Source organism: Mchenga conophoros, linkage group LG20 (assembly GCF_057382185.1).
Source record: "Mchenga conophoros isolate Kocher_MC1m ecotype Shallow Benthic linkage group LG20, M_conophoros_male_GT1.1, whole genome shotgun sequence".
Classification (NCBI taxonomy): domain Eukaryota; kingdom Metazoa; phylum Chordata; class Actinopteri; order Cichliformes; family Cichlidae; genus Mchenga; species Mchenga conophoros.
In genome coordinates, this window is record NC_140545.1 from 12,309,465 (window position 1) to 12,332,861 (window position 23,397).

Consider the following 23,397-nt stretch of genomic DNA (forward strand, 5'->3'; position numbering starts at 1 on the left):
ATCTTTTATACCCACAACGTGTATATCTTGCAGACCTGCAGAGCCATAAAACATGATGGTGCTTCTGGTCTCTTTCTGGCAGCATGTCTCACTCATTACCTATAGTAGTGCAGTCATTAGAAAATAAGGGTCGCGATACGGCCGTTCGCAGCACTGGAAGGTGTTTGTGTGGCATTCAAAATGTATCATGCACAAAGGCCTCTGTTCCCTCTCTCACCACCAAACAAACACGCACATGCACACAAGTGCACACACAAAATAAAAAAAAACTTTTCTGAGTTGGAGCTGGAGAAAGAGCTAGGACTATTGTGCCTCACCATGTAAATTAGTTGTTTACTTCTGTTCCCTCCCGCACTCGCTCACATCATTAGCCACCTAAATATAACAACCGGCTGCCACCAATTTCCATCATACAATCTCATTTCACTGGTAATGACAGAGTACATACACCAATAAACCGAGACCCTAAAACAAGGTGAATGGCGGAGTCGAGACAAGAATACTTATGAGCACAGAAATGTAATTTGTTGTTTGGGTTTTTCTTTTTTCCGCGTCTTTTCAGTGTTTTCTCGTCACTTACAATGCCCTATTAATTATGCCATTCTGTGTGCTAACTTGGTCTGGCAATCCCTGGTCATTTGGGCTATGCTAATTTCAAAAAGGATTTCACAGGGATCAGTCTTCACAAAAAGGTTTATGATAGAGAGACTAATAGAGTGAATGTAACCAAGGGGACTGTGGATAGAAGGACAGCGAGGTGCATACTTCCTAATTACTTCTGTTTGAAGCGCATGATAGTTAATTAATCTACGCTGTTATGTTATTCCAGAGAACCACTTGAGTCACACCATATTCAATTAGAAGTCTTACGGAGAAGGAGGGTTCACTCTTATATTGTGACAGGCAACTCATTACATCTATTGCTGTTTGACGAATCAATACAGACGTGATTGGGAGAGTTACGCAGGTCCCATTTGTAACCACAGAGAATAATAACAGTAATCATGTGCCAAATATCAAACTAGGAGCACTATATTGATTCTACGAAGTTATTTTGAGTCCCCCTCCCCCCAATGATTATGTTTGTATTTGAAAAAAAAATAAATAAAAAAAATAAAATAGAAAATAGTAGAGATGCACAAAATCAGAATTAGTCTGCTTCATGCACAGTGGTGGAGGCAAACAGCTGTCCACACAAGTTCAACAAAGTAAATATAAGTAAAGTAAAAAGGCAGCTAAAGCAGCTGGTGTGCCCCACACACACACACACACACACACACACACACACACACACACACACAATGTTTCAATAAAAAGTTTGTAATTTACTAGTTGGTGTAATGCTGCATAAAAATTAGAATAAACAAAACACTTAAAAGACAATTTTGAATTCATTGTATGCCTGTTGCTTATATCTGACAGGAAATATGTGCAGTGTTTTGGTGTTGCTGGTATAACCTTTTCCTCTTTATCATTAATAGAAATCTTGAACTGTTAAGAGAAATGTAGAAATTTGTTCGAGTGAACCATCCTCTTTGTAGCTTTGGATAAAAACATGGAAGATTAAGTTAGATTAACTGGGGCTTCTATAGGGCTTTTCCACGCTGAGCTTTGAAATGTTCTTTACTAGAAGCAACATTCACTGATTCATACACACATTTAATACAGCACTTTGATATATGTGTTTAAGCACTCTATAGCTACCACTCCAAGCGATGCTTTCAAAACTCAAGGAGCCAGGGATCAAACCACTCACGTTCGCATTAGTGGATGGCTTGCGACACCTCCAGAGACACAGCCACCCATTTAATTAAAAGACCTCACATTCCATAGGAATATATTCCATAGGAGGGAAAATATTTTAACTCTCCAAATCCAAAAATGTAATATTTTTGAACATTTTTGTAGTTTGCAGTTTACAAGAGAAGTTGAAAATCTTGACATTTAAGAGAAATGCATTTAGTGCATATGTAATAAATTCCACCTGCCTACTTCCACCTTCAGTAGGAACTGTTCTGCATTTATGATTTAAAAAAAAAAAAAAAAATTATATATATATATATATATATATATATATATATATATATATATATATATATTAGGGGTGCAACGATACACAAAATTCACGGTTGGGTTCGGTTCGATACTTTGGTGTCACGGTTCGATATTTTTTCGATACAAAAAAAATGTTCATGCCTTTTTAATTTGTCATTTATTAAAATTATAAATATATATTTTAACTCAAAAGTACAGTTTTTAAATTTAACCCTAACCCTTGTGCGTGTTTTTTATTTTGACAGCGAATGCGCACCTGTGGACCACTTATGTGCAGCCCTGGTTATTTAGCTCATCATATTGCAGCCACAGAAATTATTTTGTCCATGAAACCATAAAGCTGCACTTTCTTTTTTCCTTATAGTCTGATTTGTCATAACTTCTCCGTTTTGTGGTAAGCTTTTCTTTGGCTGTCACTTCTTCGCCCTGACCTGTCTTATTTGGCTCAGCAGAACTAAAATATATATCTGTCTGTGAAGGTTCTCAGTCATCCAGGTCATCGTAGTCAAATATAAATCCTGCTGCTTTTACACACGCACTCACATAAGCTCAGCGATTCTCTGCGCGATCAACCTCTCACATGTTTAAGCTGCGGGAGATTTCACTTGTCATGTTTGCATAGTAAGCTAACGATTAATAAGACGATGTCAGAGGAATTGGTGCGCAAATTATCATCACTCACAGATCAGTGCTGTCGCTCTCTATACACAGTTCGCGCGATTGCAAAGTGAAAGCAAAAAAACAAGCGCAAATTCAAACGCGATTTCAATATGTCACATATTGACAGTGGCTCACCGATGCCAATGACATAATTACCCAGCTACATTTCTGAAAGAATGCAAAAGCATTGACATATATTTTTCCTTCCTACAATAGCCCGACGGGCAGGGCAGAGATAGATTTTGGTACCCCGACTGAAAAACACCACACCAAAGTATCGAACCGAACCGTGAATTTTGTGTATCGTTGCACCCCTAATAAATATATATATATATATATATATATATATATATATATATATATATATATATATATATATATATAATAATGTCATGTAATGATGCCTATAAAAAGGACCAGTAGTAATTCCCCAGTTTTTCCCTTGAAGACCACAAATCAGCCCAACTGAGCATGGTTTGATTTGGCCTAAAAACATCATTTTCTGATTCTGAGCTTGACCTCTTTAATCATTACTGCATATCACACTGTTGATCTCCAAACACAGCTTATGTTGTCAAATACAAACCCATGAAGACCACATTTGTCAAAATTCAAGGGCTGGGAGAACCTTGGGGATGGATTTCCACATTAGTCTTTTAAGAGTATGTCTGCCCTGCCAGAGGCTTCAACACACTGAGGGGGGGCTTTATTATCTTGGTCCTGCTCTTCAAGGGGGTCAAAGGTTAATTTATTGAGTCCCTGGGTGAAAATGGGACACAATGGAAGACAATTTGTTCTTCTCTGCAGAGCAAGCAAGCCCCAGCTGACATATGAAACCTAATTAATACGAACAGAAGGAGAGGAAGGATTTTACGTCTCGGTCGTTGATAATCAAACAAAGGGCAGAGAGATGGACAAGCTGTCTACCTCCTCTTCCTTCAGTCTCCTCTCCATTTTTACTCACTTGTCGTGTATGACACGAACCTACGTCTCTCTCGCCGTCTCTCGTTTGTGCTTCCTATCTCTCACTCAGAGACAAGAGAGGTTCGAGAGCACAGGCAGGAAAATCAATCAAGATTGGATTGATAGTGTAAACTGACAGGCCAAAGAGGTAGCAAACCATGATACATGAGCAGATTAGGACTGAGAGCGCCTGCAGGAAATGAGTGTGACTAGACGTTGCAGAAAACTAGAAAACAGGAGCAGAAACAAGTAGGGATGGGTATCGAAAAACGGTTCTTGTTGAGAACCGGTTCCCACTGTTTCCATTCCTTGGAATTGTTTGCCATTTTTGCAAACGATTCCCTTATCGATTCCAGTCGCCCCGAATGACGTCACCATGTTGCGGAGCGTCATTTACCTGGCAGGAAACATGGCGGCTCAAACGCTCAAAAGTTAGGTTATACTTTACTAGCAATACTTGCAAAGTAGATACTTCATTTAAGGGAGGAAACACTACGAATATGCAAAAGCATTTGCTCACAAAACACGTGATAACCTTAAATGAATGTCGTGTTTTTAATTCCGCTCCGGACTCGTGAATCTCAACCCAGCAGCAGCGGTAACGTTTGCATGTCCTCTCCCGTTAATGCGGCAGGTAAACAGTGCATATTATGTTAGCACGATCTGCCTTATTACAAAACCTGCCTTTACTGTGCATTTAGGTGACCATGATGAGAGAGACAGACAGAGTCTGGCTCAGATGCTGGCAGTTGTCGCTGCAGTCTACCGGTAGCGTCTCCTTTCAGGCCACGATAGACGAATGTCACCGACCAGTGACTAAGTTTGTGGTAAAAGGTTTGCACCCATCTGCCACAGCAGATGCCTCTAATTTTCAGAAAGTGAATGTGTTTAATTGTAGGCAGGGACATTACTGGATATTCTGCGGCAATTGCTACAGAATAATTTATGTTATACTTTGTTATTGCTACAGAAGAATATTTATTTTATTATTTTACATTTACAATTTTTTTTCCTGGGGACCCTGTGACACCCCATTGAAGAGCTGTAGGCTGTGGATCTCTTAAGATCTCACTGTTGGGTTTGTAAGGCCATGTTACTCCTAAATTTCTATCTTGGTCAAAGAGAAGATATAAAACAACAACTGTCAATTTCTTGATATTCGTTTAGAATCACATCTGTAAACCCTGAATATTTATTACTCGGTGACTTGTATATATTGTGCCAGTCCTCATATCTTAACATACTGTGTTGACAAATAGTCTAGTTTGTTTTTGTTGACGCTAGTGTACTGGAGCAACTGTAACCCACATAATTTCCCTAGGGATTAATAAAGTATTCTGATTCTGAAGAGTCACCATAACTTTAAAAAGAGACTTGCTGCCCCTCATACAAAGGTTTAAAGAGGGACATGTCTTTTCAGGTATGGTCACAATTAAAAATGAACCACAGTTTGTTTAGTTCTGTGAGCAGCCGAGTTCATTAAAGCTACAGTGTTTTATCATTTAGTCCCAGGGCCCATTTAAAACCTAGAATCGCAATACAGCAACACTGTGATGTTGAACATTATTCAAAACAATTATCTTTAACACATCACAATGTCTGTTTAACTCAAAGAAGAAGAAAAATGCAAAAACTTTATGCAACTAACATTAACCAATTTCAAGGCTGCATCTCTTCAGGTTTTTGCCTTTTCCCTGCTCTCAAACGCTGTGCTTTGTAGACATTTGAAAAGTGCCACCACGAGGAGTCATGAAGTACTGACACAAAGTGAAAAAGTCAATACATTGGCACCAGTGTATTGATAATGTCTCTGAGAAAATGAAACCAAAAACAGTCCAATCCCATCAATATTTTGTCCCCCTAGATTTTACGCAGTTTAGAAATGTTGCAATAATTTCTTTTTCATTGCTTGAACCAACGTGTCACTCTACTCCAAGAGATCAAAACAAGGTAACAAGATTACAGCTGAACACAGCCTCGCTGACCTGCTGTAATTAGTAACTGACCTTCATGCTCCCGCTCTGAAACACCAGTTTTTCTCATCTTCTTAGGAGTTTTCATGAAAAGCGGGAAGATTGTTCGCAACCCCAAGATGTCCACAAATTTATGGCAGTTATCTGTTCCCTCTGGTCCAATCATTCCATGGTCCAGGACCTTCAGAGCACTGGTTCGGGACATCTTCTTTTCTCTGCAGGATAGAGAAGAAACACTGAATAAATCTTAAATGCAGGCTTTTTTATTTTGTCCTGGAAAAGTCTAGCTAACGGTATTGAGACACCGATAACAGACATGCCATTTTTTTAATGCATTTATATCTACATGAAATTTCAGCCTTGAGGTGCATGTTCTCATTTCTAACAGAAAAACAATATATATTTATTCCTGCAGAGTCAAACAACATGGATTAAATTGGACCACAGCTTTACATGATCACTAGAATTAACAGATACAAAAAAACAAGGTATTTGACAATTATGCTGCTGGAAATTTTAAGCACTTAAAATAAACAGTGGAGTGCATAAAGAATTACTTGTGCAAACACTTTTGTTATCGAGCACCACATAAAAGGGATTTCAGCACTTGCTTCTGGCTTTTGGAATGTTCTCTTATCTGCAAACAAAACATACAAGTGATCCAGATCTAAAATAAAAGAATATGTTTTTCGCTGTTCTCCTCAGCGTGAGGTTTGTGAATTTACTGACAAATACTTGGCGTTTTTGCGTGGCAACTTTAAACTTCTGTAGTGGTTCAGAAAATTCCTCAAACAGCTGCCTGGCAATCCTTCTTTATGGTAGCTGTAGGTGTTGTTGACAGTTTAGCAGTGCATAAACATATAATAATATCTTTCAGGGTCTATATGTCACATCCCTCGAGTATCTCTCTTCAAAGCCAGGGCTTGGTCTAAACAATTCTTAGCATTTCATAGCATTTCACAGACTAAAAATCATATCTTACAAACACACAGCTGCTTTATATTTGATTCACAACAAATAAGTGCAGTTTTAAAGAGCTGATTTGTACAAGTTGTAAAACAACACTCACAGTATTAAGCATGAGAGATTTGAGACGTTCAGGAACGTGCAAGCTTGCCAAGCAACAATGAAATGTTGCCTATATTCTCCACTCACATCATTTATTAAGTTGTATATCCCTAAAGGCTGTCGGCCCAATGTAATGCATGAAAACTCATATATGCTTTTACTAATAAAAGAAAACGAGTAAACACGACAAGATGAATTGTCATCTGTTTTTCATCATCAATTTATTGTAGTAATAACGAGGATATGCTGTTCTCTTCTCTTTGCATCAACCCCGTCCGCTCTACACACTTCTTGTAGGAAATGTAGCTGTCTATCAAAGTGTCACTTCCTCCATTCCCACCAATGACAGATGACAGTGTTTATCTCACAGGAGGGACACATATTTCAGGCAGTTGTGTCTGGTTCTGCAGACAGACACATTATATATGATGGACGGCAGTGAAGGGCAAGGGGGAGCGATATGCAATGTACTTTCAGAAGGGAACCTTCTGAAGGGAAGCCAATTCAGCTAACAGACAGCTGACTTAACTCAAAGTCCTGGTGTCATGAACTACTCTGCTGTCACATAAAAAATGGATTGTGGGTTGTATCTAGTGGATACAAGCATGACAGCAGCAGTATGTTTTCGATTTCAGTCAGATTCTAGATTAGACTAAACCAGAACAAAGTCAAAGAACCTGGAAAAGAGTTTATTAACCTGAGCAAGACAGTTACGAGGATTGATCAGAAAATGGCTACATCCCACTGGAAAAGACAGGGAACTACATTAATAAGAACTTGTATGAAAGCTGATGCATTTAAAAGTCTTACTGTGTGTTTGTAAAACTGCTCTGATAAAACTCTGTTTCAGTGGCGGGTCTAACAAATATTTCGCTCTGCCAGGAATTCATCAAGACACCAGGTCTCAAATCTTTTATGTTATATGAGGCTGAAGAGGTCTGAAATTGAGCTTTTGATCAAAGCGTCACAGTGAGTAGAGCAGCTTTTCATTTTTTTATTATTCTGTTTATCTTGGTTACTTTGTAACTCAAAGATCAAAAACACTACATTTTGTATGATGTGGGGTTATTTTGTTAGGCATGTTGGTGGTTTATCATAAATATAAGGAAAATGTAAGTGATCCGGTGTTTAAAGTGAATCTTTATTCTAATTTACATCTCTCTTTTAAACCACACCTAGCTTTTTTTATGATTCACAGTTCAAAATTATCCTTATTCATATTATACTGGACCTTAGTGCAAAGCCTGATGGCTAATCTAACAAGCTCCAGCATTGCTCTGTGAGGAGAGGAAACCTTCCAGAACGCCTACCATTTCTGCAGCACTCCACTAATCACTTTTCAAAATAAGGCACATGACAGCCCTGCTGGAGTTCAGCAAAAGGCATAAAGGACGCGCTGACCATGATAAACAAAATTCTCTGGTCTGATGAAACAAAGACTAAAGTCGCTGGCCTCAATGCCAAGCGTCATGCCTGGAGGAAACCAGGCACCACTCATCACCTGGTCAATAGCATCCCTACAGTGAAGTATGGTGGTGGCAGCATCACGCTGTGGGGATCTTTTCTGGCAGCAGGAACTGCAAGACGAGCCATGTTCAAGGGAAAAACACAGAAACATCCTTGGTAATAACCTTCTCCAGAGCACTCTGGTTAATCTTCCAACTAACCTAAGCACACAGCCATGATAACAAAGGGTAGAGCTGGGCGATAGAACGATAACGATATGTATTGAGATATAACTTTTTCTCGATAGAAAAATTAAACTATTGCGATAGACCTCGCCGCTCTTGTCCTCTTAAAAATAAATAAATAAAAAAATAAAAAAAAGAGAACAGCCAATCCAAATTAAGTAGCGCAGAGCCAAACCAATCACAGCCGCAGCGTCACGTCACGTGACTTGTTACGTACGGCACAAGTGCCAAGCTGCACATGTGTATTTGTTTGGGAAGCAGCCAGTCACCGTACCGCCCGGGTAATGGAGGAAATGAGTGTGCCGACTAGAAAAAAATCAACCGAGCGTGACCGAAGAGAAAACAGATGATGGTTCCAATGCCGGAGAGATTGTCGAACGGAAGAGCCATAGAAGTTCCGTAGTGTGAAGGTATTTCGGCTATTTCAAGTATGACAAAAAACAGAGTAGCGTGCACTGTAAATTGTGCCGAAAGCAAGTCTGGAAATACAATAAACTGGTGCATGCTCGGCTACGTCCACACGTACCCGGGTATTTTTGAAAACGCAGATTTTTCTATGCGTTTGCACCTTTTGTCCACACATAAACGGCGTTTTTGGTCACTGAAAACGAAGATTTTTGAAAACTCCGCCCAGGGTGGATATTTTTGAAAACTCCGTTTTTGCATTTACGTGTGGACTAGAAAAACAGAGAAAACGCAGCGTCAAAGGTGTGCGCATTTTTTGACGTCACACTGTGCGCCACGTTATTGTTTCGGTGAAATGAATTTCTACAATACTGTTGTTAGTCTGTGGTCTGGGAGAGAGTCCTGTAACTCTGTCTGAAAAATACAGTATATAATGACCAATGTTGGGCAATTAATTATGTAGTTACTTCTTCAAAAAACTAACTGAGTTATGCAAACAAAGTTTTTTGCAGCTGTTTACCTAAAAATGCAGCCAAGGCGTTTTTTTTAAAATAAATATTTCAAACTATTTACAGAACAATCAGCTGTTCTGCATCAAATTTGATGCCACACAAATCATTTGTGCCACTCCAAAAAATAATTTCTGTCCACTATGAGATAAAGGAGAACATCACAAGCCTGATACCTGCAGGCCTGACAACAGGAGATGCATCACTCCTGTAACACTCATTGTTCTGACGCACACAACAAAACTATTGACTACACTACACACTAACTACACAAGATTTGTGCTAAACGTCGCAAATCTCTCACATCTCAAAACACCGCCGTCACTCCTAAAACTTCCCCCCATTCCTAAACAACTAAATGCCATGTTACCATATTATTTTTTGATTGGTCGACATGGTACATTTTTCCACCAATAGGAAAGGCTGGGGGTTTTTTGGTTTTGTATTTGCTCACAGGCGGAGAGTGCTTTCGAGCGTTTTCCTTATAAAACGCAGTTTCATAAACAACGATAGTAATCAGGAAGGAAACCAAACATTGCATATTTTTAATCATAACTCTGGTTTTACGTGGCCTATCAACACAATTTAAAAACTAGTATAAAGTCCACACTTTTTCCGTCAATTGTTCCGTCTGTCCTGCTCACATCTCCAATGGTTGTACACGTTGTCATTAACGTGGCTTCAGCCACGCCGCTTTGCTAGCTAAAACACCAGAGTCGGCACATAAGGACGCTGTCATAGCCTCACAACGACGTTGATTAGCTGCGTATAGAGCTGGGCGATAGAACGATAACGATATGTATCGCGATATAACTTTTACTCGATAGAGAAATTAAGCTATCGCGATAGACCTCGCCGCTCTTGTACTCTTAAAAAAAAAAAAAAAAAAGGTCAGCCAATCCAAATTAAGTAGCGCAGAGCCGAACCAATCACAGCCGCAGCGTCACGTCGCGTGACTTGTTATGTACAGCACAAGTGCCAAGCCGCACGTGTGTTTGTTTGGGAAGCAGCCAGCGGGTAATGGAGCCAGCGCATAATGGAGGAAATGAGTGTGCCGACTAGAAAAATCAACCGAGCATGACCGAAGAGAAAACAGATGATGCTTCCAACGCCGGAGAGATTGTCGAACGGAAGAGCCATAGAAGTTCCGTAGTGTGAAGGTATTTCGGCTATTTCAAGTCTGACAAAAAACAGAGTAGCGTGCACTGTAAATTGTGCCGAAAACAAGTCTGGAAATACAATAAACTGGTGCATGCGTCACACTGTGCGCCACGTTATTGTTTCGGTGAAATGAATTTCTACAATACTGTTACTGTTAATTCTACTCTCTGCAGTGTTTAAATGCTTACATATACACACAGTTACTGTCCGTCCACACATACGACTCGGTTCTGCTTCTATGCCGCAGCTTTGTTTACTTTTTCCCACCGAGGCTTCTAGACTTCTGATTGGCCAACATTTCTGCACGGTTAGGAATCTAGCGCCACCTGCTGCTTTGGCATGTTCATAGCAGCGTTTTCCTTCATTTCTGCCTTTATGTGTGGACGGGATTATTTTTTAAAACGAAAACGGAAAATCTCCGTTTTCAAAAATACCCGTGTACGTGTGGACGTAGCCTCAGTCTCTGAATGGAAGCGCTAATTCGTCATTCGGCTTTTGTCAGACTAAAGTAACTGTTAAAACTGTTTGAAAAGCTCAGCTATACAAGGAGAGATTGAGAATTTCCTTTTAGTTCTCAGTTTATTTGATATTGACAAAAGTTAGTCAGTTTTGTCTGTTCTTCTGTAAAACAAACTAAGATTTATTTTTAGAATTAATATTTTGTTTCTAAGTGGAATTGACAGTTTAGTCTGTTTCGTTTGTTCTATTTTGAAACTTAAACGCTTTAGCGGCTGCCTTTTGTGTAGTTTGCAATATTTGCCTTTATTTATCTGTAAAAGTCTCATGTTCCTTAAGTACATCTACCCTGTTGAACTTATTATGAGAAATAAATATTTAAATAAAAACAAGCTGCTGATTATTTCACATTTTACTCGTGAGCAACGGCACATTTAAATCTTACAAATATAGTTATTTGGCTTATATCGTGATAGATATCGTTATCGACTGAAATGAAAAAAACATATCGTGATATGAAAAAATCTCATATCGCCCAGCTCTAGCTGCGTATATACGAATGTGAATCGCATTATTGGCTGGACTATGGGATAAGGTGGCATCGTTCTAATCCCATACAGGAGCAGCCAGTTACTTACTGACTAACACAGCAAAACAGAATTGTTAAAGTATTAATTTTAATTTCAATTCAGGTTACATTTTTTTTTGTACGCAACGCAGATTTTCTGTGTGCAGAGACCGCAGTGCGCAATTGCACATGCGCGCAGCTTAGAGGGAACATTGTTGAGATGTTGTTAGGGAGGTAATGAATACATGAAGACTGAGGGCTGCAGCAGGATTATTTAATATGATAAAATGGAAGTTTTCTCTGTACGAATTTAGCGTCAAATAAAGGTCATCCTTGCACAATGAAGTGCTCAGAAGTGAAAAATTACAGAACTTGTTTCTTTCTAAAGAAGACATTTACAACATTCCCAGAGTTATATATTCTGCTCCATCATATGTTGTTGTAATTACTCCCCCACCTCCTTTTCTGACACTCTCTCCTTTCCCCTGGTAGATGATTTACCAGAAAAAGGGTTCTGCATTCCAATAATGAGATATTGATCGAAGCATTAAATCTGCGTGACCAGTGATGTGATTATTAGAACAATAATGCAGAAGCTGTGAAGGTTTCATAAAGGCGTGTAATGTGCCTTTATGAATCTTTAAGGTCACATCTCTGCGGTGCTGCAGTCCACCAGCTGTTGATTGATTGGACTGGCAGAAATGGCAGGCATAGAGGTGCGTAAGGAAAGCTGTGCCACAAGGGCCCCATTCTATATCAAGACGTTTAATGTTTATTTTTATATCAATGAAGAAGTCATTTAAAGTTTCACTTATAGTACTTCTGTACGTTACTACACTGAGAACAAAGTTCATACACCAAGTTCTATTTATGAATTTGTGGAAGTGATACTGTTCATTGGTACTCAATATTGCAACAAACATGTCCATGTACGGGCAGCACGGTGGCACGGTGGTTAGCACTGTTACCGCATAGCAAGAAGGTCCTGAGTTCAATTCCACTGTCAGGCCGGGGTCTTTCTGTGTGGAGTTTGCATGTTCTCCCCGTGTTTGCGTGGGTTCCCTCCGGGTACTCCGGCTTCCTCCCACCGTCCAAAGACATGCAGCTTGTGGGGATAGGTTAATTGGATAATCCAAATTGCCACTAGGTGTGAATGTGCGAGTGAATGTGAGTGCGAATGGTTGTCTGTCCCTGTGTGTTGGCCCTGCAACAGACTGGCGACCTGTCCAGGGGGTACCCGGCCTCTCGCCCTATGACAGCTGGGATAGGCTCCAGCGCCCCCCGCGACCCTGAAAAAGGATAAGCGGAAGCGAATGGATGGATGGGATGGATGTTCATGTACGATATCTATGATGCAGATGAAACTAAACTGTCGCCAGGTATATGGCAAGTAGCGTCACTAAGTTTTATCTATTCACATTTAATTCGTTCTCATGTAGCAATTACTGCATTTGCAGTAATTCACCCATATATCAATTTTTATGGCAGAGCACTAAACCAGTCTAATTATTAAAATGAGTGCCCTGTTTCAACTGCAAAGGACTGATGACTCTGCTTTATGCCTCAGTCACACTAGAGCAACAATAAGACAGCGACTTACTTGCAACTGGGGAGGTGGGGGTTCCATTAAATCTGTACATTCACCTACCAGTTGAAAGTAGCTGGTTACCCAGAAGCTGAGTGAGACACATCTATCAATGTGAATTAGGGGAAACGACTCAGCTATTGCCATTTGGTTGGAGTTTGGTTATATTCCTATAATAAAAGCAATGCTGCTGTGTCTGTCGTTTTGCAGTTACACTGTGTTCCTACAGCAATTACATAACTATCTTGTGTTTCTGTTTCAGATTCATGCGGTTCCGACTGGTTTCTGAATGTAAGCAGTTTGAATTTCTGTGTATGTAGACAACAACAGCCTTGCAATTTCACAAATTTATCACAGTTCATTGCTGTATTATCATAAAGACACTGCATTTAATAACCACTGACAGCAGACTGACTCCATCTTTTTTGCTTTTCCTTTGCCATTTTGAAACACCAAGCTGCTTTCAGAACAGTAACTGACTGCCGAGTGGTCGCAAACCAGACTGCTGTCTTCAAAGCAATGCTTTCAAAACATGAGAAGACTGTAAGTTCATTACACATGGATCTTGCTGTAGTCTCTTACAACTGTTTTACCTAGTGAGACTGTAGCATAAGATACAGAAGACACTATAAGCTGTAGATTACATAAGTATAATCTAAAATTGAAAGCTGTCATAGCACAAATGTTGAGATTTTGCAGCAAAAATGTAGAGCTCTAAAGTCCAAGGTTTCCTAAAGCTCACAAATATATGAAGGAGTTCTCTTACACAGTTTCTTGTTCCTTGAATAATTAATTTTTTCTCCCTGTGCGAGCCATGAGTTCTGCACTAGTCTTTATTAAAAAAAAGAAAGAAAGAAAAAAGAAGATATTTTCAAATGTTTTCATCTTTCCTTTCAATATAACCATGTTTACAAGTACTACTGCTACTAAAAAGCTTAACATCATTTATTCAAAACTGTGGTAGAAAAAACTAAACCGCATAAATTTGCATTGTTATGCTAATCCTATGTGAAGAATATAATAATAATAATAATAATAATAATAATAATAATAATAAGGATAACAATAGTTGTAGATTTTTACTGTTATAATACCCTGTTGCCAGGCAAGGACAAAATTTAATAAATTGAACCTTGAATTGCCTGAACTCTGTTTTACCTTGGAGTTTGACTTTTCTAAAAGGTTGTATGAATAATGGACAAAATAATAAGCAACAAGTTTTTACACGTTGCATCCATATGTTGTAAAGAGAAGCTAGTATGTAGGGCAGGGCCATATCATACTGTTCACAGTAATACCGGTATAATGTTGGGCAACGATAAGAAAATGAAATATCGCAATAGAATATGGGTAAAACGCGCATGCGCAGTGCCTTTGTTTTCATATGCACACGGCGGAAAAAGCATGGCGGCGACGGAGAATGAGAAGGGTGAAAGCGGATCGTTGAATGAAACGGATGAACCAGAATTGGTTTGTAAAAATGCTGCAACTCCAGTGGTGTGGAACTGGTTTAGCTTTCGTCCGTCAGATACACCAAAGCACTATTTTTGGTAGAGTATGCTAGCGGGCCGTCGTTATTACCGTGTTTTTTGGAAAATACGGCACACTTAAAATCAATCCTTTGATTTTTCTGAAAATCGACAGTGCCCCTTATAATCCCATGTGCCTTATGTATGAATATGGACAGGTGCTGCTAGTGGGAGAGAGACGTCTTTCGCGGAGTCCTTTAGTGCTGCAGGCAGGAAACGTGCTCAAATAGCGCACAACTTCGGGTTTTTTAATTTCTATATGATAATTCTGTATTATTAAGCAATAAAAACAAGTAGTCTGATGTCCTGTAATCATTACGAAGCTATATTATTAGAATTACATAATACAATTATATATTGTATTATGAAATACAATGAAACATTAAGTTTTTGTACAAAGTATCGGTATCGGATCAGTATCGTCGATGCCATCTTGAATTTTACTTGGTATCAGATCGGAAAGGAAATCAGTGGTATCGCACATCACTAATGGATTGTCGGAGCATCACGGCTATCGTAGTCAGGAGCCTTGCAGAGTGATACGTACTGTGCTTCAACATAATATTACCGTATTGTGTGTGTATAACCTCTTTTTTAAGTTTTGTGGATATTATACATGGTTATGCTGAGGATATGTCGGCCAGTTTCCACTGGAAATGCCTTTTGGTTAAGCTGTCAGCGAGGAATTTGCATTTGAACTGTTAAATATTTATATAACTTTAATCCACATAAAAAACAGTTGCTTGTTTAAGTGAAAATACATTGAATTTTTTGGGGGGTTTTTGCACTAATAAAGTTGTGGAGTTGTAAAGTATTTTGTCTAGTGTCAATTATATCATCAGTTATATCGTTATCTCAAATTTTCAAATGTATATTGGGATAAATATTTTTGGTCATATCATCCTGTTCTACTAGTATGGCAATATCAAGTTCCTGAAATATCACAGTTTCCACCGTAAGATTAAAAATGTTTTGTAAGCAGTAGTTATTATCACGGCAGTAAATGATAGCACTACCTTGCCAAACAAAAACACTAACTGGGCAGATGCTGTGAACAGCAACAGTTAACATGAGTGAACTGTCAAAGAGGCCCACCACCAAGCACTCAATTTGTAGAGAAACTGGGAAGTAAAACATTGTAGTCGACATCTGCAACAGCAGGAGAGTGAAAGCTGATTTCTGTAGAGGGTTAACAAGACTGAACCTAAATTACACTTGGCTTTAGCGTGCAATATGTAGCTGAGTATCATAAGAAAAAAAAGTGTATTAATGTGAGATGCAGACATTGTGGGTGGCTCTCAACCAGGTGAAAACTGAGCATCTACAGCATGAAGCCATCAGGGAATGTTCCACTTCTACATTTCTACAACGTCTTACACAGCCTCACCTCAGCATGAGATTCATCAGCTGAAGCCCTTCACCTCTGAGAAAGCGGTCACGATTGGAGGGCAGCATGAGGCAGGAACACAGAGCGTCAAACAGGTTCTCCATCATCTCCTGCTCTTCAGCTGTGGACGGGTTGTGACGCTTGAACACCTGGAGAAGGTAGGCGGGAGAACAAAGGAAGAATTTTGAAAAGGATACATAGTATGCACATTTCTTTTTTTCTTTTATTATTTTTTACATTTCTAACAATTTACCACGGATCTGGAGAAGCTCATATTAGAGAAATACTAAAGCTTCACCTGTGTATGCCTCTCAAAGGGCTGTTGGGAAAATATGAAGGGTAGTGCACAGAAGAAACTAAAAATAGAAGGGGAAAAAAAAAAGCAAAAATCTTACAGATAGTTGCTGCAGTAACACATCAATGCCATCCATCTCACCCAGTAGTTCTCTGGTATCTGTGAAGGAGAAAAATCAAAAGGAAAAGACAGCAGGGAGATCATGTCCTGATGGTGGCAAAAAAAGACATTTAGTGAGCAGCGGGGAGGACAGAAAGCAGGAAAAAGAATGTTTAAGTGGACAGAGAAAGAGGAAAACAAGAGAAATGGTGGGGCGACAGAAGGGATAAATACTGAGGAACACAACTGCTACGAGGGACCTCCAGAGAGTCAGCAAATGAGGAAAAATGAGGGCATTGACAAATACACATCCTCACAAGTTATTCCATGTAGACCTGAGCATTACACAACACACCTCTGCTTCTCAGCAGACCCAACTGGCACACACTCACACGTCCTATAAATTGACATTAGAAAGTGGCACACACAACACTAATAATATTATGTGCTATGACCTTTTTCCCCCTTTACCTTTCTTTGCTCGCTTTACAATAAACAGCTGAATGAGCTGGAGAACATGATCAATTTTCATGCTATTTATGGACTGGGATGGGATGCTGAATTTTAAAATGCACTCTTTCAGAGTCCAGTTTTAAATCCAATTCAACATTAAAATTAGCACATCAAGGCTCTTTCTTAGCAGCTGTATGATTTGCCTTACTTTTACTTCAAATAAGGTACATCATTTCTGGCAGCATTTCTCAAAAGAAAGAAAAATGTTCTTTAGTAAAAGAACCTTTTTTTTAGATTTACATTATATTTTGTGTTCGAAAGGTAAGTGGAATAGGATGGAGGCAGCGCGAGTGAATGAGAAGGGTGGTGAGCTTAAAATGAGACAACTCCAGCTGAATGTCAATGTAACTTGTACCATTAACGACTACTTGTTTAAGGACCAGATAGTTCTGTGTTTACGTGAGGCTCTACTGGGTTTTTAGTGTTAGCGGGAAAGACGGCCAATGCACAAATGAGAACGAGAAACATTAAAAGGTAACATGAAGTCATAAAGTGGTGGAAGGAAAAAGAAAGGGAGAGAAAAGAAAAGAAAAGGTAACACTGAGGAAAAATATGTAGGGAGGGAAAAGGGAGCATGGAAAGGGCACAATAAGATAAGGCTGCGACAGACCATGACTAAGCCTAAACCCGCAGAAAAAAGGAATGAAAAGAATGGAAATAGGTTGGCAAAAATATGAAAGATAAACTAATATCATTTGGAATCCACAAACCATTTAGTGAGACACACTTACTGTCATTGTTCTGCAGCAAGATGGCCAGGATTTCACTGCAGTAAAGCTTGTTAGCATCAAAAGGCATCTTTGCCTTAGAGGGAGAGGGAAAGAGACCAAAATCTAATTACTACTCATCTTGAGAAGCTGTGCTTAGTTTTCGGGTGGAGGCTTGTGGTTTTCATGAGAATTTGGAAATCAAAACATATTTTACAACAAACTTGTTTCTTTCTTTCTTTAAACTGAAATTCTTGCTTGTATTTTCTGGTTTACAGAAACTCCAAATACAAAAAATTAACAACAACAACAAAAAAAAAAAAAAAACCTCCACCAAGGCAGCTCACTCTCTGGACAGTATTTGTATTACATTTCGTATATATTCATTTTGTTTTCTTTGTTCTTTTTAAACCTACTTTAAGAAGTTTGTAGTAAAAAGGGTAGCATGACACATGTTAGCTTTACACAAACATTTTGTAGGAGTAGGTAATGATAACAGGCATTGATTTGTAAATAACTGGACATGAATAACTTCATCTTATTATATAATATTTTCCTACAGTACATTTCTAACTAACTCTGGAGCTCATTCTCTTTCTCTTGACAACACGCTCTTTAAAGATATGACATATTTTGAGGTCAACTTGAAAGAAAGGCAGATGTGAAATTTAAAAGTGATAATAATCTCCAAACTCTTTTATACTACGTCCACACTTAAACAGGTATTTTTGAAAACGCAGCTGTTTCTATGCGTTTGGACCTTTTGTCCAAACGTAAACGGCGTTTCGAATCACCGAAAATGGAGATTAGTTTTTTAAAAACGCCGGTTTTTTGCGTTTCCGTGTGGACGAGGAATACACAGTTTGTCACGCAACGTCAAAGGTATGTGCCTTTTTTCACGTCACGCTGCGCGCCACGTTATTGTTTACAAGAGATGAATTGCAGAATGGCAGATAGAGACAAAATACTGTTAATCTGACTATCTGCAGGTTTTACACGCTTACATATACGCACGCAGTTACTGTCCCTCCATTTACAAAGGCAGAGGCGTCACGGTGTGATTATTTTACATGTAGTTGTTTTTTTCTGTGCAATAATATTCAACATTGCTATCAATACATTTTTCAAAAAATGCCTCTCTGTGCAAAATGGGTTCAAAAACATAAACAGCTGTGGGATACTGTTTGTCCGTGATTTCGACAGGGGGAACAAATCGTGGCAGGATCAGCCTGATATTATTTGTATCCCGCTGTAACTTTACTGTATGAAGAGCTAACATCTCCAAAATGTCAGGAGTAGTTAGTCATTACAACAAGTGTTTGTGAACTAAAAATCAAGAATGTGAGATTCTGTTTGTCCGTGATTTGGAGAGCCCAGCGTTGCTCCCGACGCAGGGGAAACTAATTCTGTCGCAGAGACCTGCCTCTGCACTTGTGCAGGTGAAGCCAAAGGGAAGACATGCTTCACCATATTTTCTAGTATTTGGCTTAGAATGAAGTTTGTTTGGAAACATATTTGGCAATGCTTCATCTCCTGCTTTGCGTTTGTGTTGGCGCCCCGTCAAAAACCTGTCCATTATGCTAGCAGTGTCCAAGCGTTCTTTTTATTTTTATTTTCATACCGCGCCCCCCCTGCAATGGCTCAGCACCCCCCCTAGGGGGCGGGCCCCACACTTTGGTAGATCATTCCCTATATGCCTATATGTCATCAAAACAAACAATAGAAGAAATATAGTTTTAAAATAGCTCTATACTTTGGATTATTATCACTTTCACCTTCAGATCAATCAACTGACCCTGAAGGAGAGGTCAGAGGTCATATGTGACATTATTTTATAATGTACTTTCTGCGTCTTCACAATACACACCACACTCCAACAAATAATTAAGTTGACCTCAAAGACCTTGGTGGATCTAAGCCTAATTTTAACAGATTGTTAACATGAGCTCACTCTACACCCACAACAATTTCTATGAGAATTAATTCAAACACCTTTAGGAGCAAGATAGCTTAACACTACGTGAAGGTCTTAAAGTGAAGGGAACTAAAGGCAAATGCTAATTCAACATCAAAATACTGGTAAATAAACTCCATAACACAGAAGTCACGACATATTTTATCCTCAAAATATTTTGTTTTAGCTTGGGTCTAAAAATCGAGAAGGACGCTGAAAACTCTGGATTAGTTTTTGATATTTGCTTAAGAACATGATGATGACATTTAATGTGATATGTATTTGTAAAGGCTCAATATCTTGCAACAACAAATAATCATTAAAAAGAAATGTATTAATCCAGATTGATTCCACCGTTACAAACTTCTAAGTTGGCCTTCTGGTGGGAAAAATTAAAAAAATTATTCAAATCCTGCTAACAAACCAATCACGTAGCCTTCTTGGGGCAACTTAAAACAATATTCTCGTTCTTACCTTGATTCTCTTGAGCAGCCACTGCATGAGTCCCTGCTGGGCAGCCTCTGTGCACATGCCTGGTCTGAACTCTGCCATGTTCTCAATGATGGCTGCAACACACAACACCATAGTTCAGTCTTTACTGTTAATATCAGCCCTTCATTCTAAGTAGGTTTCTAAAAGGATTTCTGATAGACATCAAAATCTGCCAGATTGATATCAAAACCAATGCCAATCTTATTTAAGGGATTAAGAATTGCCCGGATGTGACTAATCCACTTTCTGCCTAATTATAGAAGCATGTCTTAACATTTATGTTTAATCTGTGTTGCTCTGGGTTCCTTTGTGTGCAATGTCGTTTTATTTCTAAGCCTAATATCAAAATCAACTATTAGTCAAAAATCATTCTCTGACTTTACAACATGGTGCAGTTTTATAGAGGGTTAATCTGTTTTCTGTCCCAGCTTCTTCCTTAATGTTATCATCAGAAAGACTTGATGTCTCCATCACAGTAGACTAAGTGCAGAGGGGGTTGAAGGGAGCAAAAGACATTGTGGGGTGTTCATGACACCAGGGGGAAAGAGGAAGATTAACAGGAAGGAGGCAGAGGAAAAGCAGAAGGGAGGGAAAAGGGGACGGGAAGACAGTGTCAGGGATGAGGGATGGAAAACAGAGTGAATGAGGAGATAACAAGATGACAAAGGGAAGAGAGTTTTGCAAGAGCATAAAAACTGAAATAAAGCAAAAACATCTGGAGAGAACAGCTGCAGATGACAGGGAAATGATTGAAAGAGTGAAACAGGGGATGAAGTGACAGGGTGCTGAGGGAGAGATGAGCCTTTATCAGTGATTCAAACAGAGCAGACAGACAGCATCCTGGAGGACAGCCGGCTCAGAGTAGAGAGCAGCCAAGGTAGACAAAAGGCTTATTCAAGCTTGGAGAGCTCCCTTGATAACTCGCACACACAAACTTGAGCAGAGGATGCACAAGCACTGCCCCCACGATATAACCCTCATACACAGAGCCAAATACACACACCTAAACAGCCCTCTTGACACTCGGCCTCAATCTGGCAACAAAGAGGCAAAAAATCGTCTCAGTAGACTCATTCTACACAAAAAGAGCTGAGAGGCAGAAAAAGTCTGATTCATGTGGGGCTAAATACAGAGACCAGGACTTTTCAAACTATCTGCTGGCCCATGCCCTCTCCAGGACCTTGTGTATACAATTATTACTCCCCAGAAACTCTTATGACTTTTATGGTAGGCTCTGAAAAGGTATAAAACCTCCAAAGAGTTGGTGCTAGAGACATTGACAGCTTCCTTTCACTGTCACTGAAAATTTCTAGGGCAGCTGGCAACAGGGGGACACACTGCTAGCAGAATACAAATAAAGTTAGTCTATAGCCTCTATGATGTATACCCAAGTCTGCAAGGACTTCCTGTCACCGCACTGCCCAAAGACATAACCCTGGCTCATACACACCTTACAGGCACACCTCCCTCTCGAAAAGTTTCAGTTCTAAAAAGAAGGCACGCTTTGCCAATTATTCTTGCTCAAAATATTCAAATCTTACTGAGGTGCTATTTTTAACCAAGTCTGTTTTTATAGTGTTGAATTTAGGACCAGACTCTCTGCAGCACCTGAGATAGGACACCAAATAGGAGTCTCCCTTGTTTTGCATATGAACAACTCTGCATTTAGGGTGGCGTCCAATGTTTATTGCTTTATGCTGCTCACTTGGAACTTGGTATAAATTGTAGCCCTTATTACGTGTTACATGAGCAACTTAAATATTTACTGATTTCTGAAGTTCGCGGAAAAAAACTGAACACAAGCATTACGGCAAACACATTAAAAAGAAAAAAAAACAAAAGAGGTTTTTCTTCAGCATAACATGCCCCCTAAAAATTAATTAAGGTTACTAAATGTAGGAAAAAAAATAGGTCACTGAAATACAAAAATAATAAAAACTACATTTTAAGGGGGGGGAAAAGAACTAAGATTTTATTTGCTTAAAAACTACAAATGTGCAGTGAATGTCTTTAGCTTTAGTTTTAAGACCGCTAGCCTGAGGAGGCTTTAGTGCATCCATTTATTGAAGATCCAGATATCTACATGCATTATGGACAAAGGTGTTGGGCCACAATTCAGGTGTTTTCAGTCCCATTGCCTCAGGATTATATAATAAGAAAATAAATATATACAAAAACTCAAGCACCTAGCTGTTCAGTCTGGCTTTACAGCATTTGTGAAAGATTGGGTCATTCTAAAGAGCTCACAGGTCATGGGTCTGTGATAGCATGCCACCGCTACAATACGTCAGTTTGTGAAATTTCTTCCCTCCTAGATATTCAACAAGCAGCTGTAAGTGTTGTTACTGCAACTAAACAGCAGACCAAATAAAGTTATTAGACAGGATCTCTGAGTGTTAAAGCACACAGTTACTGTGCAACATGAGTATAAATATCTATAAATGTAAGAGTTGTTTGCCGTATAATACTAGTATTTTAGAAAATAACCAGAACATTTTTGTTTCTATTTTATTCTGATAAAGTCAGAAAGTAGAAGAATGCTGCAGCATCAACTCTGCAAAGGGTCACATAATTCGTGCAGCCACAGAATTAGAACGAATAAAACATGTGGTGGGTGGAAAAAATGTATCTATAAACAAATAATAAATATAACAAATAAGAACCTGCTGACTCATCGAAATATGTACAAGGGCAATCCCAAAAGTAACATCTCCAAAGGAGTGGGGAAACTGTTTGTACGGCTGTTTGCCACACTGTTGTGGTTGGTGCTTTCTCCACTCCGAAACAAGCATGCACGACTTCGCTGGGATTCTCAATCTTGGCTTGGCAGCCCTTGAAAATGGAGCTCCCGTTGAACGCTACCGCCAAGTGTGAGGTTCGCGCAGTTATTCCACTTTTGAACGCAAAAGGCATTAAACCGGTTGAAATTCAACGCTAACTGACGAAAGTGTACGGACAGCCGTGCATGGATGTCAAAAACGTTCACAAGTGGTCTAGTGACTACCACCTGTTCCCTAAGTTGAAAGAACATTTGTCCCGTAGACGATTCTGCTCCGATGAAGAAGTGACAGATTCAACGCTTCCTGAAGGACATGGCGGCGAGCTGGTATGACACAGGCCTTCTAAAACTGCCGCAGCGTCTACAAAAATGCATCCACCAAAAAGGTGAAAATTATTTTTTAACCTTTAAAATGATGTAAATATTATAGAAAATAAACAGTTGTTTGTATTTCTAAAAAAACGGGAGACCTTACTTTTGGGATTGCCCTCGTAGTTGTTAATACCAAAGTGCCAAAATCTGATAACTTCAAGCATTCAAGCAACACA

At 39.2% G+C, this 23,397-nt stretch overlaps 1 protein-coding gene across 1 annotated transcript in view; it reads right to left on the reverse strand.

Annotated features, from left to right (window-relative positions):
- The window catches only part of ctnnbl1 (catenin, beta like 1), an 81,108-nt gene that overhangs the window by 47,408 nt on the left and 10,303 nt on the right, over positions 1-23,397 (reverse strand). The window contains exons 7-11 of the mRNA XM_085260512.1: positions 20,053-20,144; positions 17,649-17,721; positions 16,406-16,464; positions 16,011-16,159; positions 5,685-5,866 (exon numbers count right to left, since the gene is read on the reverse strand). Coding sequence (XP_085116638.1) covers positions 5,685-5,866; positions 16,011-16,159; positions 16,406-16,464; positions 17,649-17,721; positions 20,053-20,144 — 555 coding nt within the window. The remainder of the gene's footprint in view (positions 1-5,684; positions 5,867-16,010; positions 16,160-16,405; positions 16,465-17,648; positions 17,722-20,052; positions 20,145-23,397) is intronic.